This window comes from Microtus oregoni, unplaced genomic scaffold, assembly GCF_018167655.1.
Source record: "Microtus oregoni isolate MIOR12 unplaced genomic scaffold, Mior012 000008F_ref0000371, whole genome shotgun sequence".
Lineage (NCBI taxonomy): Eukaryota > Metazoa > Chordata > Mammalia > Rodentia > Cricetidae > Microtus > Microtus oregoni.
This window is the reverse complement of record NW_024543067.1, coordinates 151889-167255: the sequence shown is the minus strand read 5'-3', so window position 1 is coordinate 167255 and position 15367 is coordinate 151889. Positions and strand designations below refer to the sequence as shown.

Sequence of the window (15367 nt, the reverse complement as noted above, 5' to 3'; positions counted from 1 at the left end):
CACTCTGTGGGCAGCGCCACCCCGTTGCAGGTGGTCCTCGGTTGTGTACGAATGCAGGTTAGCAAACCTCGGAAAGGCAGCTAGTAGCACGCCTCCAAACTGTCTGCTTTGCTCAGTTCCTGCCTCGAGTTCCTGCCTGACTTCCCTTCCTGATAGACAAAGCGGTAAGATGAAATAAACCCTATTCTCCCCAAGCTGCTCTTGGTCAGGATTGTTTACTTCTGTAGTAGAAAGCAACTACAACACCCAGGAACATGACGATGATCTTCTCATTATGACAGCAAATTAATAACGTAAGGAACTTCCTCCTTCTAGACCTATAAAGTGGTACCCAGTTACAAAAAGTGTAGATATTACTGCATAATTTCTAGGGGTGTCTTCTATTATGCAAATTGTTTGCACCCTTGTTGTGGGAGGTCCTTCCGCTCCTCCAGCCTATAGCCGCTGAGATACCAGCCCATTGGGGCGTGGTCTCTCTCCCTTTAAAAAAAGCGGCTACTTCCCTTCTCGCCCCCTTTTTTCCGCTTCCGGCTGACTAGACTCCTTCCTGATTGCGCAGAGGGCTGTTGTCTGGGACAGTTATCTGTAAGTTTTTTTCCCCTTTAAATAAATATCACCCTATTAATCATAATTCCAAACTGGTGTGGCATTGTTTGCGACTTATGCCATCACACCCTGAGTATTTAAATGATAATTATCGGACAATACAACTTTACAATCACCAAAATTCAAATTTCATATTATATGCACACCTCAAAATATTCATTTAAATCCTGACCAAGACAGGCAAACGGATGGAATTAGAAGCAATGAAAAGGGCCATAGAAAATGCCTTGTGGTGAGATTCCTGGTGAAGCCAGGGTGCAAAGCTGGCTGTCACCTTCTCTTAGACACATACACATTTTTCTCCTTTCTTGAGTCATTACCTATGTTGTACCAGTGTCGCACTTCAGAGATTATTCTATCCCAGTGTACATATGTTTCTCCAATCTCCAGTTACATCTCCCAGGGGCTTTTGCATTTAAATAGAAAGCATTTGGAAAATTGAAGCCCATTTAGAAACAGAGAACTAAATTTCTACGCAAACGCTTCCGCGAAAGGCAAGACGTTTCACTAAAATACATTCCCTCCGTGTGCCCACCTGATGGAATAAAACCTTGGCTTTTATTTCCCTCACAGAAGAGACAGTCCTCCTGTTCTCCTGACTTGGGGGCGACCCTGCTTTTCCCTCGCTGCCCATCAGTTGGCGCCTTTTGCATCTCACCCCCCCAACCCCCACCCCCGATCCAGCTTTGGGGGCTGCTGTCGCTCCGCAGCTCGCAGGTCACATGGCCTGGCAGAGCTAGGGGAGCCCTGCGCCGGAGCGGCTACGGAGGAGGCGAGGCTTCTGCTGCTCCAGCCTGGCAGGATTGTGCGAAGGCGCTTCCACTGAGATCTGCCAGCCTGGGCTTCGGCGACGGCAAGCCAGGACGCCTCCACCTGGTAGGTTTCCTGTCCGGCTGGTGTCGCGGGGACGCGCCCCAGCGAGGGGAGGCGGTGTGGGAACAGCGGCAGGCCCGGGCAGCGGTGCCCAGGAGGCCTGCGTCCCTGGCCGTGCGCTCGGCAAGCTGGCTCGGCCGCGGCCCCGCCCTAGGTGCGCCTGCGGCACGGGGAGGGTGCGGCTCGCTCTCCTGCGGTCGCCCGCCTGGGCCAGGCTGTCACCAGGCCGAGGGATGCAGCCCCGGAGCCCCGCAGAGTCGGCCCGCGCGGGCAACCCGAGCCTTGCTGCCTAATGGCTGCCCGGGAGCGGGGGCCCCTCCGCGCGTCCTCGGTGGGGCGCGTCCTCCCGCGAAGGTGACCCGAGTTCCAGCTCCCGGAAACGCCCGCGCTTGGAATGCCACTGCGATGGACTCGGGCAGTCTCGGCCTGCAGGTGGGGAAACTGAGGCCGGAGGGCAGCGGGGACTTCCCAAGGTCAGCGGCAACCACTGGGTGCTAGGCTACGGGTTCTCCTTTAATCATCTTTCCCCCCAAATCGATAGGATGGATGGGTGTGTCTCAGCCCTCGCGCTGGCTCTGGTGCCCAGGCGTCGCTGGTGCCGCACTGCGCTCCGGGAGGTGTCGTGGGAGCCCTAACCCTCGCAGGTCGCTGTGACCTGGCATTTCAGGCTTCGCCCTTGGTCTCTCCCCTAGGGGACCACCGCGCGGCTTCAAAGATGATCTCACTATGCACTATGCAGACTATCAGTAAAATCTGCAGGTGTGTGCGCCCTGGAGCGCACGCCTGTTTCCGCAAGAGAAACCATATAAAGGAAATAGTTATTTGAGAGCGCCTTTCTAAAGGGTCTTTGTACCCCAACAAAGGTCAGAAGAGGTCAAAAGACAGAAGAGCAAGCAACGGGTGTCTTTCGCTTAACATGAGAATCAGGAGAAAAATGGAAATGATAATCATGAAGCAAAAAAGAAAAATAGCAAAATAAAAATAAAACTGCGTCTTCTAGATTGATGAGATTCTGTTTATTTTAATTTTTTACATTTAAAGTTTTATGTTAATAATGTAGAATAATGGCATATAGTTTTAATGTTGCTTTATCCCTAGAAATCAATGCTTAATTTCCAGTGTATTAGTCTTTTGCGTTTATATGGATGGAATATTCATTCTTTTCCCCATATTTTAATTGAAGTACATCTATTATGGTTTTCCTAGTTATAATTCTAAACACTCTTTAATATACTTTCATCAATTTTTTTAAAAATCGTGATGTTTAACTATGAATTTGTCAAAACTTTAAAATATACAATTAAATGGTACATTTTGTTTCAGTAGTGTGCCTCAATAAAGCTGCTTTTCAGACCAGATCAGAGGCATTCAGGGCGGTATGACTGTAGACTGAAGTTGGTTTTAAAAGCAGGAGAATTATGCTGGGTGATAACAAAACGCCTAAATAATAAAACATGTTATAAAGTCTCAGTAATTAAAATAACAGAGCATGGCACCAAAATACATAAAAATACAAACAGCCGGTCATGGTGGCACAGGCTTGCAATCCCTATATTAAGGAGTTTGAGAATCTCAAGTTTCAGGCCAGTCTGGGCTTCATAGCAAGGCCTGTCTCAACGTGATATGTAAGGATCAATGTTACAATAATAAAAATCCACAAACAGAGAAATATAAGATAATATGTCATAAATGTAACCATCTAAATTAGGGATTCAAAGAGGATTTAGGTTTCGTTGCTGCCTTGCTCAGTGTCCATGTTGAGCACAGGTCATTGACATCATACATGTTCTTTGCAGGCATGTAAAAGCCAGCAGGAAACCTCCTCCTCCCATGGCCCTCATATCACTTTCATTTAATTGTATTCCCTATAAAAATAAAATGGTCACCTGTGTGCATTTTCTTCAACATTGCCCTTCCCTTCCAATTATCCCCCCACACCCACACACTTTTATTACAAACAGAATTTAAGTGAAAAATACTGATTTTAAGTAGCGCCGCTCATCATTTCTGCGAGGTGTACTCCTTGAAGGAGAATTGCTAACCCCTGTCAAAGGGGACACCCTGGTATTATCTGCTAAGATTGCACCAATCTACATGCAAATGTGCATTTGCTGAGCCATATTGCTTCTTCATGGAGTAAATTGAATTGAGATTGTGTTATCAAGGTTAGTTTTAGAAAAAGGACCATCTTTCTATTACCGAGTCTTTCCGGTAGAAATGTGTGCTATTTATGCATTTAGTAATGACCTTTTTGTTTGTTTGGTTGGTTTTTTTTGTTTGTTTGTTTTTTGAGACAAGATTTCTCTGTAGCTTTTGGAACCTGTCCTGGTTACTAACTCTTGTAAACCAGGCTGGCCTCGAACTCACAGAGATCCACCTGCCTCCTTTTGTATAACTTTATATGCATGCTCTGCCTATTTTATTTTTTTAATTTTAATTTTAAATTATTTGTAGGTATTTTATTCCAAATATATTCCTTTTCCATTTTCCCACAGTTTTTAAAAATTATGTTAATGAAGTTTGTTTAATGAGATGAAACCATTTATTTTATTTTATAAATGTGCACTGTGTACATCTTTTCAGAAGTAACCAGTAGTACCATTTACACACATGTGCGTGCACACTCACACACACACACACACCATGTAGTATTTTAGGTTGTTACCTACCACATCCTAAAAGGTTTTTTGTTTGTCTGGTTGTTTGTTTGTTTTGCTGTTTCTGATGGTTTTTCGTCTGATTTTCTAGGGCCTAGAAGCAGTGGTAGATGCTGGGTGGGGCAAGGATCCTGGATTTACTTTTTACTACCGCATTCCAGAATCTTTGTTAGCCACAGCAAATTTACTGTGCCTTAGCTTGTCCCACTTCAAAGCGGACTTAATAACTATCGTAGGCTCTTTACGCAGATCCACTCAATGCTTAGAAGAGTGCCCGGAGCATAAGTGTCAGGCAAGGTTAGAAATAAGTTCTTCTCTGCCCTGTGTGTGATTGGGCTCTGTGCTATGCCCAGTTTTATAGTGGAGGAATTATGAGCCGTGGAGGCCAGAGGATTTAATGGGATCTTTTATTTGCTCAACAGTCATTAAATCTCTTCCCTGGTAGAATGCTATGCTGGGCCTGGGATGCAGATTGAAGATAAATCACAGCGAGTGCAGTAAGAAGGGACTTGAAGGCTTGCTGCATAATGTGGGTAAAGCCACGAATGACATCAGGCATCGTGGACAGTGTGTGGGCTTTGAGTTTCCTGATTACAATTTGCTAGAATTTTCCCATCGGAATGGGTTTGATTGTACTGCTATTTGAAAGCTGCCTATTTGGTTTAACGAACTGGATTCAAGGGTCTAGCACCCCCTGGAATATGCAGCGAGAACTGAACAAATACCTACAAATAGATACTCTGCTCTGTATCTCAGGGTCCACATCCGTGCATTCAACTCACTGTAGACCGAAAATATTTTTAAAAACTGAACATGTATGTATTTATCTTTATTGTCATTATTTCCTAAATGATACAACACAGTTACTATTTAGAAAACATTGGCCTTCAGATAGGTATTAGAGCTAATTTAATGGATTTAAGAAGTGTGTAGGTTGTATGTAAATGCTGGCATTTTCTTTTATTATTTATTTAAATTTATTCATTAAAAATGTCCGCCTCCTCTCATCCTCCCACTTCCCTCCCACTCCCCACAACCCCTCCCCCTCACTCTCCAGTCCTAAGAGAGGTCAGGGTGCCCTGCCCTGTGGGAAGTCCAAGGCCCTCCCCCCTCCATCCAGGTCTAGGAAGGTGTGCATTCAGACTGGGCTCCCAAAAAGCCAGTACATGCAGTAGAATCAAAACCCAGTATCATTATCATTGTCTTCTTAGTCAATCAGAGCAGGTTCAGATTTTGGTTTTGGTGTCCTGAGTGGTGGGGAGTGCTGGAATCAACCCCCCATTGGGTACCAAGGTAGAAAATGACAGATAAATGCTGTGGGGGAAATTCATGGAATGCGTCTTAATGCATGTAAGGAAAAGACACATAGATCATGTTGGGGAAATCGGGTTGACTCTTGGAAGGGATTTATACCTCTTGACCTGATTTTTCCTGATTGAGTTGGTGTGTGTGTGTGTGTGTGTGTGTGTGTGTGTGTGTGTGAAAAGGGTGCGGTTGGAAAGGTTGTTAGAGCTGAACTCTGAGGGATCTTGGCAAAGCGTTAGGACTTCCTTCTGCAGACACGGGGCATTATTATCAACCAGCTTTATAGAAAAGAGTGCTCTTCTGACCCCTGCATTCAGAGGATGGTAATGGAATCTGTTACCCTCAGCTGCAGCATCCCATCCAGTGCTGACGAAGGACTTCCTCAGGCAGGCTCCTTTCATCTAAGTGATGTCTACATAGTGAGATACTTCCATTGTTTTATTTTTTAAATCTAGCATGCATAGCACAGGTCTAGTTGTGGAACTGTCATAACACTTTGTTCTTACTTGTCTTTAGACTCCATCACCTGACCTTCCGCTCACCCTTGGCTGCTCTCCTTCCTCTCCCCAGACCCGTCTCTTTTCACATGATTTATATTCCATTACCCTATTTTTCCCCTTCCCCTTCAGATATCTACTCCTTTTGAGGTCCCATTTCTAGTTTTATAACTTATCTGCCATGTAAATGCATGCACACACACACACACACACACACAAAGTATAGGATCTGCATACAAGAGAAAACATGGCATCTGTCTTTCTGAGTCTGGCCTAGTTGGTTTAATGTAATGATTTCCAGTTCAGCCTATTTTTCTGTCCGATGTCATTATTTCTCTTTTTCTCATGGCTGAAAAAAAATTCTACTGTGTTCTATGTACTACGTTTTCTTTATCATTTCATCTGTTGATGAACATGTAGTGTGCTCCATTTCCTGCCTGTTGTGAACACTACAGGAGGGCGTAGAGGTGTACAAGTATCTCCATGGCATGTTGACTTACAGTCCTCTGGGTTTGTATTCGAGAGTAATACAGCTGAGTCATATTGTCGTTTTCTCTCTCTCTCTCTCTCTCTCTCTCTCTCTCTCTGTCTGTGTGTGTGTGTGTGTGTGTGTGTGTGTGTGTGTGTGTTTTAAGAAACCACCATACTGGTTTCTGTAATGGTAGGAGTTCACACTCCTACCAGCAGTAATGAATGGTTCCTCTTTCTCCACATCCTTGCCAGCATTGCTGTCAATTTTTTTTGATGTTAGCCATTCTGATTAGAGTGTAATAGAATCACTAAGTTTTATTCAAGGTTAATTAAATATTATTTTATGTGTATGACTGTTTTGCCTACACCTGTGCATGTCTGATGCCCGCAGAGGCTGGTAGAGGCGTCTCATCACCTGATTCTGAAGTTATGGTTGGTTTGAACAAGCTGCCATATGGATGCTGGGAAATGAACCTGTGTCCTCTGCAAAAGCAGCAAGTGCTTTTAACCCCAGGGCCCTCTCCGCAGCTCTTACAGCAGTTTTAATTTGCATTTTCCTAATGGCTAAGGATATTGAATGGTTTTCATATATATTTTTTGGCCGTTTGCATTTCTTCTTTTGAGAATGATCTGTTCAATTTATTAGCCCATTGATATTTTAAATTTTTGTTTTTGAGGCTATAATATAATTACAGCATTTCCCCCTTCCCTTTCCTTCCTTCAAGCCTTCCCATATACTCTTTCTCACTCTCTTTCAAATTCATGGCCTTCTTTTCTTTAATTGCTATCACATGTAAATGTATGTCTCTCTCTATAGACATGTATGTTCCTAAATATAGCTTGATCAATCTATATAATGTTATATCTATGCTTTCAGGACCGATATTGATATTGATACACAGCTGATATCAATATCCAATATTGGATAACCAGTCATTGTACTCTTCCCTGGGAAGACTGTTTCTCCTGCTATTTGCATTCTGTTGTTGCCTGTAGTTCTTTCTGTAGGCTTGAGGCCTCAAGGACTTCCCCTTGTCTGTGCTGGCATGTCTGTTGTTCTTGTTCAGCTCTTCTTAGGCAGTCATGTTGGTGAGACTTTATGGCTGTAACTTCTCATGCTACTTGGAAATACAATCTCACAGCGAAGTTCCCGATCATCTGGCTCTTACATTTTTTCTGCCTCCTCTTCTAGAATGTTCCCTGGGCCTTAGGTGTGGGAGTTGTTTTGTAGATGTATCCAGTGGGTCTGGGCTCAACAACTTTGCATTTTAATTGTTTGTGGTTTTCTATAATGGTCTCCTTCTGTTGCAAAGAGAAGTTTTCTTAATGAGGGGGAGGTAAGACTTTTCTGTGAGTGTAAGGATAAATATTTAGCATGTAGTTAGTGTTACATTGATTTAGTAAAGTGGTGCTTGTAGGATCCTGTCCGATAGCCATGACTTCCCTAGTTATTATACAACTTATCTCCCTCCCCCTCCCAAAATAGAGCCGCCCGTTTCCCCGTTTACCCAAGTAGACCTTGTGTACCTTGCTATTACCCTCCCTATTGTTCTTTCATCTCCTTACCCTACCTATGGTCCCTCTTTGCTTTCTTGGCTTCTGCAGAAACCTATATGCACTCGCATCTGAAGATTTGGAACTAGGAGCCTCCAATGAGAGAGAAAATAATATGTTTGTCTTTCTGGGTCTGGGTTACCTCACTCCATATTACCCTTTCTACTTCCATCCTCTTACCTGCAAAGTTCATGATTTTATTTTTATTTACAGCTAAATAGTATTCCATAGTGTGTATCCCATAGTATTCCAAACTCCATTGTCATTATCTGTTGATTGAAGAACATTTAGTTTGTTTGTTTTTGTTTTTCTATTTCCTAGCCATTGTGAACAGAGCAGCAGTGAACATGTGTAGTCCTTTGGGCACATGCCAAGCAGTGGTACAGCTGGCTCATATAATAGATTTCCTTTTAGCTTTTTGACTATTCTCCTCAAAAATTTCCACAGTATCTGTAGCAGTCTGCAGCCCCTCCAACACCTTCCTTTCACCTGCTTCTAGTTATATAATCGCTGCTCATCTCTGCCTGCATTCATAGGATGGGAGAGAACTGTGATTGAAAAAAAAAATCCCATATATTATTGGTTCAGTTCCTTGAGGTCATTTATGTTAAACTGTATCTGGAGAGTGCAGTAAACAGTGGGTGTTGGTGGACACGCCATGCCACCATGCCCCCCCAAACAGCCAGAACATAATCTTGAATGCCTACGTAACTCGGGGATTTTTGCCAAGCCACTCATCTGATTATCAAATGAGAGTGTAATCTCATTTTTATGGCCCACAATGAGTGTGCTAATTTGCAGCATTTAAATATTCAACAGTATTTTCTTTTTTTCCTTGAGGGGGATGATCTGTATCTCCCTGACCACAGACTTCAGGCTTTTCTTACTTTTCTTTTTTTTTTTTTTTTTGATTTATTTATTATGTATACAGTGTTCTGTCTGCATATGCCACCAGACCAGAAGAGTGCACCAGATCTCATTATAGATGGTTGTGAGCCACCATGTGGTTGCTGGGAATTGAACTCAGGACCTCTGGAAGAGCAGGCAGTGCTCTTAGCCTCTGAGCCATCTCTCCAGCCCCTACTTCAGGCTTTTCATACTCTCTTTCTGCTTCAGGCTTTGACTAGCCTCTTTCTGTTTCTGTGCCTGGTCTGTTGAGTTGGAAAACTAAATTCTTCCAGACCACTGAACTTTGGAGATTGTTTCATAAGCTTTCTCTGAGTCCAGTTCGCCAGGGTTGGGGGACAGATCTTATGCCCTGTGAGGGTTTGGGGCTTTCTTGGAGCATCAGATCCTTTCTTTTCTCATGGGAGTCTAGCGATCATCCTGCAGCCCTTTGTTTCTGATCGGCAGCTTCCTGCTTCCCTAGCTCTGCGGGAGAGTTTCCTTCCCCTGGTGCTGTGACTGGTGGATGGAATGGGTGGATTTGACCTCTGGCATACCAGCAAGGATGCAAATCTGACTCAGTCTAAGCATCTACCTGACCTAAGAGCAGCCCTGGTAGCCATTTCCTCTGCACTGGGATCCATAAGGAGAATTGCATTGGCTGCCTGCTTCTAATCTACTTCTGTCCCTGAATCCAGTAGGAAGACCATCGTCAACAGATCTGTGTGCAAGAGGGCTGGGCATTGTTGTAAATCGTAAAGGCTTGTGGCTGTTTGTCATTCCAGTGGGAGCTGATCCCTGCAAGCAGAGATCCTTGGCACTTCTGATTGAGTTCCTCTCCTTCCCTGATCACCTATGGAACTGCAGCCTGCAGTAGCCGGCTGCGAGATGTTTGTGGTTTGATTTCCTCCTGTGGAGAAAGCTCCTGGGATCAAAGGTCCTCTTTATGTTGACAGGGGCACTCCTGTTTCTGTCCCACCTGCCATATCATTGTAAGCCATAGCTTTTATTGTGCACCTGGCATTTTCCAAGCTGACTTCCTCATCTTGTTGCCTTTGTATGTAAGCCCTTTGTCTAGATGGTCTAGCTCCCTTGAGTAATAACCAAGGCAGGGAGAATAGTGGGGGCAAGAAGCCCCACCAAATGGTCCTGTTCCCAGAGCTGCTACACTAGAGGCGTGGGATTGCCCCAGTTCCAATATTGGGTGTCGAATAGTCGTGATGAGGAATTAGTTAGGTCAGATGATGTACAAGTCTGTGATGTACTAACTGTGGACTTCAGCAGATCGGAGGGAGAAAGAACCGGTCTATAGTACACGGATACTCATAAACCAGCAAACCTAGGGTCATGTGCTGCCAAAAGCTCCTTGCTTCTTTCCCTCTGGCTGCTCTCCAGATCTCTTGACAGTACTAAAATAGTTTGACTCACATCTGGATTCCCAGGACCATTGTCTTTTGTCGCAGTCTTGTCTCTACTTCCTCGAGATGTGTCACAACACTGTAGAGGAGTGTGGGGTGTTCTACATGACTGTGGAAGGCGGGTGAGAATCACTACTCTAAAGAACAAGCCCCCAAATCATTACTGGGTGAGACACCCTGGGCTCCATGTAGCTCACAACACTAACCAGTAGAGATGTCGGAGGAGGAGGTAAGCTGTTGGGACAGACCTTCTTCTAGACCCATAGAGACTCTCCTTTCAGCTCACATATTACTGCCAAGCCCTAGTCATATGACCCTGAAGAAGACATGCTAGGAAATGAAGTTCAGTGTGTGGCTGCTAAAGGTAGCGTGCAGGTAGGGAGTGCCAGCAGACAGAACAGCCGCAACCTCATGAGACACAGACGCCCTCCCTCCATCGTTCACAAGCTGGACCGCTTTCTTTGAAATGCTTGCAAATACCATGCTTCTGAAGCAGGAGTATGCTTTTGATACTGTAGCTATCAGTCTTGCATTAAGCCTACTACTCTTAGACTAGCTGCATTGTCTTAAATTTTGTTGTTTGGTTTTCTATCCAAAACACTAGGAGTTCTTGCTTTTCGAACATTACTTGAATATGAGCATCAATTTTAGTTTTTCAATTGGGTGTGTATGTGTGTGCATGCATGTGTGCATGCACACCCCCACACATGTACATACCTACACAGACGCATATTCGTGTGCACACACATATGTGTGCAGTTTGTACGGGAGCATGTGGACATATGTGCATGTGGAGGCTAAGAGCATTTCTCAGGTAAGACCACCTTGCTTTCTTTCTCTTTCTCATGTGCACAGGTGTGTTTGCATGTTCATGTATGTGAGTGTGCCATGGTGAGTTGCACAGGTCAGAAGACAAACCTTCAGTATCCATCCTTCCCTCCCATCGTCTTTGAGATGGTCTCACAGCTGTCTACACCAGACTCACGGGCTCCCAGGAATCCGGTTTGCTACCTCAGCTAGCTTTTCTGTGGGGTCTGGGGATTTGAACTCGTGTTCTTTTTTTTTTTTTTTTTTGATTTTTTTGATTTTTCGAGACAGGGTTTCTCCGTAGCGTTTGGTTCCTGTCCTGGAACTAGCTCTTGTAGACCAGGCTGGCCTCGAACTCACAGAGATCCACCTGCCTCTGCCTTCCGAGTGCTGGGATTAAAGGTGTGCGCCACCACCGCCCGGCTGAACTCGTGTTCTTATGCTTGCACGGCAGACACTTTTCCCAGTAAGCCATCTTTCCAGCCTCTCCCTTTGTTTTTAATCTAGGGTCTCTGTCCTGATAGGAAGTTTGACAAGTAGGCTAAGCTGGCTAGCCAGTGAGTGCAGGGACCTGTCTGCTGGTCTCTCCCTCCCCAGTGGGAGGACTGGAAGGATGCCCTTCCACGTACAGTTTTTTGGAGGGGCTAGTTTTAGGGTTCAGACTCGGGTCCTTTTTGAATGGCAAGTGCTTTACTGATTTGGTCATCTTCTCCAGCTCCGTGAGGCATATTTTAATGACATTTTAATTCTGTTTAATTTTCCTCTCTAGCATGTTTAATATCCATCATAAACCCACGAGACTGTGATTATTTCTGAGAACTGAGGAATCCAGGATATAGAGAGGGGAAGTGGCTTCCCGCCAATCGAATGGCAGATCTGAGGTTCGCACCTCACACTTGTGCTCTGAGGAATGTGTCCCAAGACATCCCTTTCTGAATCAAACTGTTTCTTCCTCTACTTACCCCACCCACCTCCCTGAAAAGCCCCGTTGTAGATTCTCCAGTGAGATGATTGTGTAAGGAAAATGTCTTCTCCCAAATATAGTTCTATGCAAATAAATTAGGGGGACAACCAGAATTAAATGATTAGATTAAATGAGACTAGAGGAATCAAAGATGGCATTAAATAGCAAGGCCCACCAAGTATTCCTTTTTCATTGGAATATGCAGAAAAGAGTTTCGGAAATTACACAGCCACGTACTATGCATTGATGCTTCTCTAGCTATGTGTATTTCTTCTGTGTCAGGCTTTGTCCCTCGTGTGCCTGTGTTACACCCGTGTCTTTTGTAGCTAGTGAATGAAAATAATTTTTCCAGCCACAGGTGATCTTCTGATACACTGCTAACATCACATTTTTAGACACAGGGAGTTGGTTGAATGTGCAGGGTACATCTGACCATAAACAATGAGAGTATCTCAAGGCTCACTGTCCGATAGAGCCCAAGAAAACTGTCACTGCAGAAAGTCCTTTTGAGTGTCCAGCTGCTACACAACCTTGAACTACAATTTCCGATTTGATGTGTGCTGGACTGCATTGTTGGGATATTTTTTTTTTTAAGTTTTGGTTTCTGATTCTTTTTTCTCTCTTTAGGTTTGACTTAATGACTCTGGCCTGAGATCCAGGATGGTTTGTTCTTGGGACCAGACATGACCAAAAGTTGCCTCATGACCACGTCAACCTCTCCAGCTGCCATGCTTCTCCGGAGGCTTCGGCGACTCTCCTGGGGCAGCACTGCTGTTCAGCTCTTCATCCTAACTGTGGTGACATTTGGCTTACTGGCCCCACTGGCCTGCCACCGGCTCCTGCACTCATACTTCTATCTGCGCCATTGGCATCTCAACCAGATGAGCCAGGAGTTCCTGCAGCAAAGCCTCAAGGAGGGAGAGGCTGCCCTTCACTACTTTGAAGAGCTGCCCTCTGCCAATGGTTCTGTGCCCATCGTGTGGCAGGCCACCCCGCGGCCCTGGCTGGTGATCACCATTATCACCGTGGACAGGCAGCCTGGCTTCCACTATGTCTTACAAGTAGTGTCCCAGTTCCATCGGCTTCTGCAGCAGTGCGGCCCCCAGTGTGAGGGGCACCAGCTCTTCCTGTGTAATGTGGAACGGAGTGTGAGCCACTTTGATGCTAAGCTGCTGTCTAAGTATGTCCCTGTGGCCAACCGCTACGAGGGCACGGAGGATGATTATGGCGACGACCCTTCAACTAACTCGTTTGAGAAAGAGAAGCAAGACTACGCCTATTGCCTGGAGTCAACCCTGCAGACCTACAATCCGGACTATGTCTTGATGGTGGAGGATGACGCCATACCAGAAGAACAGATCTTCCCAGTACTTGAGCACCTTCTGCGGGCTCGCTTCTCCGAGCCACACCTCCAAGACGCCCTGTATCTGAAGCTCTATCACCCAGAGAGGCTCCAGCACTACATCAACCCGGAGCCTATGCGGATCCTGGAGTGGGTTGGCGTGGGCATGCTGCTGGGGCCTGTGCTAACCTGGATATACATGAAGTTTGCCAGCCGCCCGGGCTTCAGTTGGCCCGTCATGCTTTTCTTCTCCCTGTACAGCATGGGGCTAGTGGAACTGGTGGGCCGACACTATTTCCTGGAACTCCGGCGCCTGAGTCCCTCCTTGTACAGTGTGGTTCCCGCCTCCCAGTGCTGCACCCCAGCTATGCTCTTCCCTGCCCCCGCAGCCCGCAGGACCCTCACCTACCTGTCCCAGGTGTACTGCCACAAGGGCTTTGGCAAGGACATGGCGCTGTACTCGCTGTTAAGAGCCAAGGGGGAGCGGGCCTACGTGGTGGAGCCCAACCTTGTGAAACACATCGGGCTCTTCTCCAGCCTCCGGTACAATTTTCATCCCAGTCTGCTCTAGGAGTGCTAAGAAATGTCTTTCTGTACTTGGCGACTTCCTGGAGAGACACACACTGAGCTCTTTCTTTAAACATCATTGCTTGCAGATATTTCGTTGTTTAATGTCTCTAGGTGTAAAGGCACTGGGACAGCGGAGGAATGCATCGAAGTTAAGAGCCTGTACAGCTGGAGCCGCAGCTTGCCACCCGTCTGGATCTCCGTCCCTCCACACAGCCACACTGCCTCATGCAGTTTGTCCCACTCAATGAGGACGAATGTCCATGACAGTTACCTTCTCCTATCGTCGCGACAGAGCTTGTGACTGCCAAAAAATCTTGTGCACAGTGGTGTAAGACTTGTGTTAGGATTTTAAGGGTAGAATGTGGTGGGCAGTCAAATACTTTCGAGTGGATTCCTTTCTCGCAGGTTGAGGACGGATGCGTGCTTAGAACATGTGCCCAAAGAGGCAGGCCCGTGTTGTCATAGTTTCCTCGTTTTCCTCAACCTGATGTAATAAACGTGTAAAAGTTGTGCTGTGCCTGTTGTCTCCAGGGCAGTGATCTGGCTCTTCAGCAGTACAATGGCTTCTTTCCCGTATACCTGTAGTGTTCTCGGAGTCAGTGCTGTTGGTGAGAGCTTTAAGTCACAGCCAAGTCTGGACGCACTTTCTGAATTACCTGGGTTCAGTTGCTTCCGTTCAATACTAGTTAATATTGAATATTTTTGTCATGGTTTGATTCCTTGGCAGGGGGACATTTCAGAAGGGTCCAGAGGAGTGACCTCTATACAAGGAGCATAGCCTTCTCCCTACCTTTGCAGCCTAAAGGTGTATACTCATTTTATTTTCTTCTACTGATAGCATTATAGTGCAGAAGAGAAAGTATGGTCTACGACGCCAAAAGATCTACAGTTTGCATGTTTATGAGACCGAACACATCAGATGGATGCATGCCTCTGTGTGTGTGTGAAGACTTTAAATTTAAAATTTTAATTTTTGTTATTTATTTATTTATTTATTTAATTTATTCTTATCCTCTCATATATTGCATCCTGACCACAGTTTCCCCACCGATCCTCTCAATTCTCTGTCCTACATCCCCTCTTCTCCAGATCTACTCTTCCTTGTTTCCCTTCAGAAAATGGCTGGCCTCCCAGGGTTATCAACCAAACATAGCATCCCAAGTTGCTATAAGGCTAGGTATTTCCCCTCATATTAAGACTGGACAAGGCAACCCAGTAGGAAGCAAATTCTCCTAAAAGCAGGCAAAAGAGTCAGAGAGACCCCTGATCCTACTGTTAGGAGTCCTACAAGAACACCAAGCTGCACAGCCATAACATATATTCAGAGGACCTGGACTCTTACAGGCTCCCTAATGTTGGTTGGTTCAGTTTCTGTTAGCCCCTATTAGCCCTGGCTGGTTGATTCTGTGGATTTTCCT

The 15367-nt window shown here is 45.5% G+C and overlaps 1 protein-coding gene across 3 annotated transcripts; it reads left to right on the top strand.

Moving 5' to 3' along the window:
* Positions 1 to 524: 524 nt before the first annotated feature.
* On the top strand, positions 525 to 14459 carry Pgap4 (post-GPI attachment to proteins GalNAc transferase 4). 3 transcript variants are annotated; one of them, XM_041657042.1, is made up of 3 exons: positions 525 to 585; positions 1180 to 1482; positions 12665 to 14459. In XM_041657042.1, exon 3 carries the CDS (start codon positions 12721 to 12723, stop codon positions 13948 to 13950), a length of 1230 nt encoding a protein of 409 aa, XP_041512976.1. In that variant the 5' UTR covers positions 525 to 585; positions 1180 to 1482; positions 12665 to 12720; the 3' UTR covers positions 13951 to 14459. The 3 variants fall into 3 exon arrangements, with proteins under 3 accessions (XP_041512976.1, XP_041512978.1, XP_041512977.1); XM_041657044.1 differs by lacking the exons at positions 525 to 585; positions 1180 to 1482 and adding an exon at positions 1653 to 1952; XM_041657043.1 differs by lacking the exons at positions 525 to 585; positions 1180 to 1482 and adding an exon at positions 1774 to 1911.
* Positions 14460 to 15367: the final 908 nt, after the last annotated feature.

What these genes read in the sequence shown, in the direction of transcription:
- Pgap4 (XM_041657042.1), top strand. Translation starts at nt 12,721, where the DNA reads ATGACCAAAAGTTGCCTCATGACCACGTCAACCTCTCCAGCTGCCATG.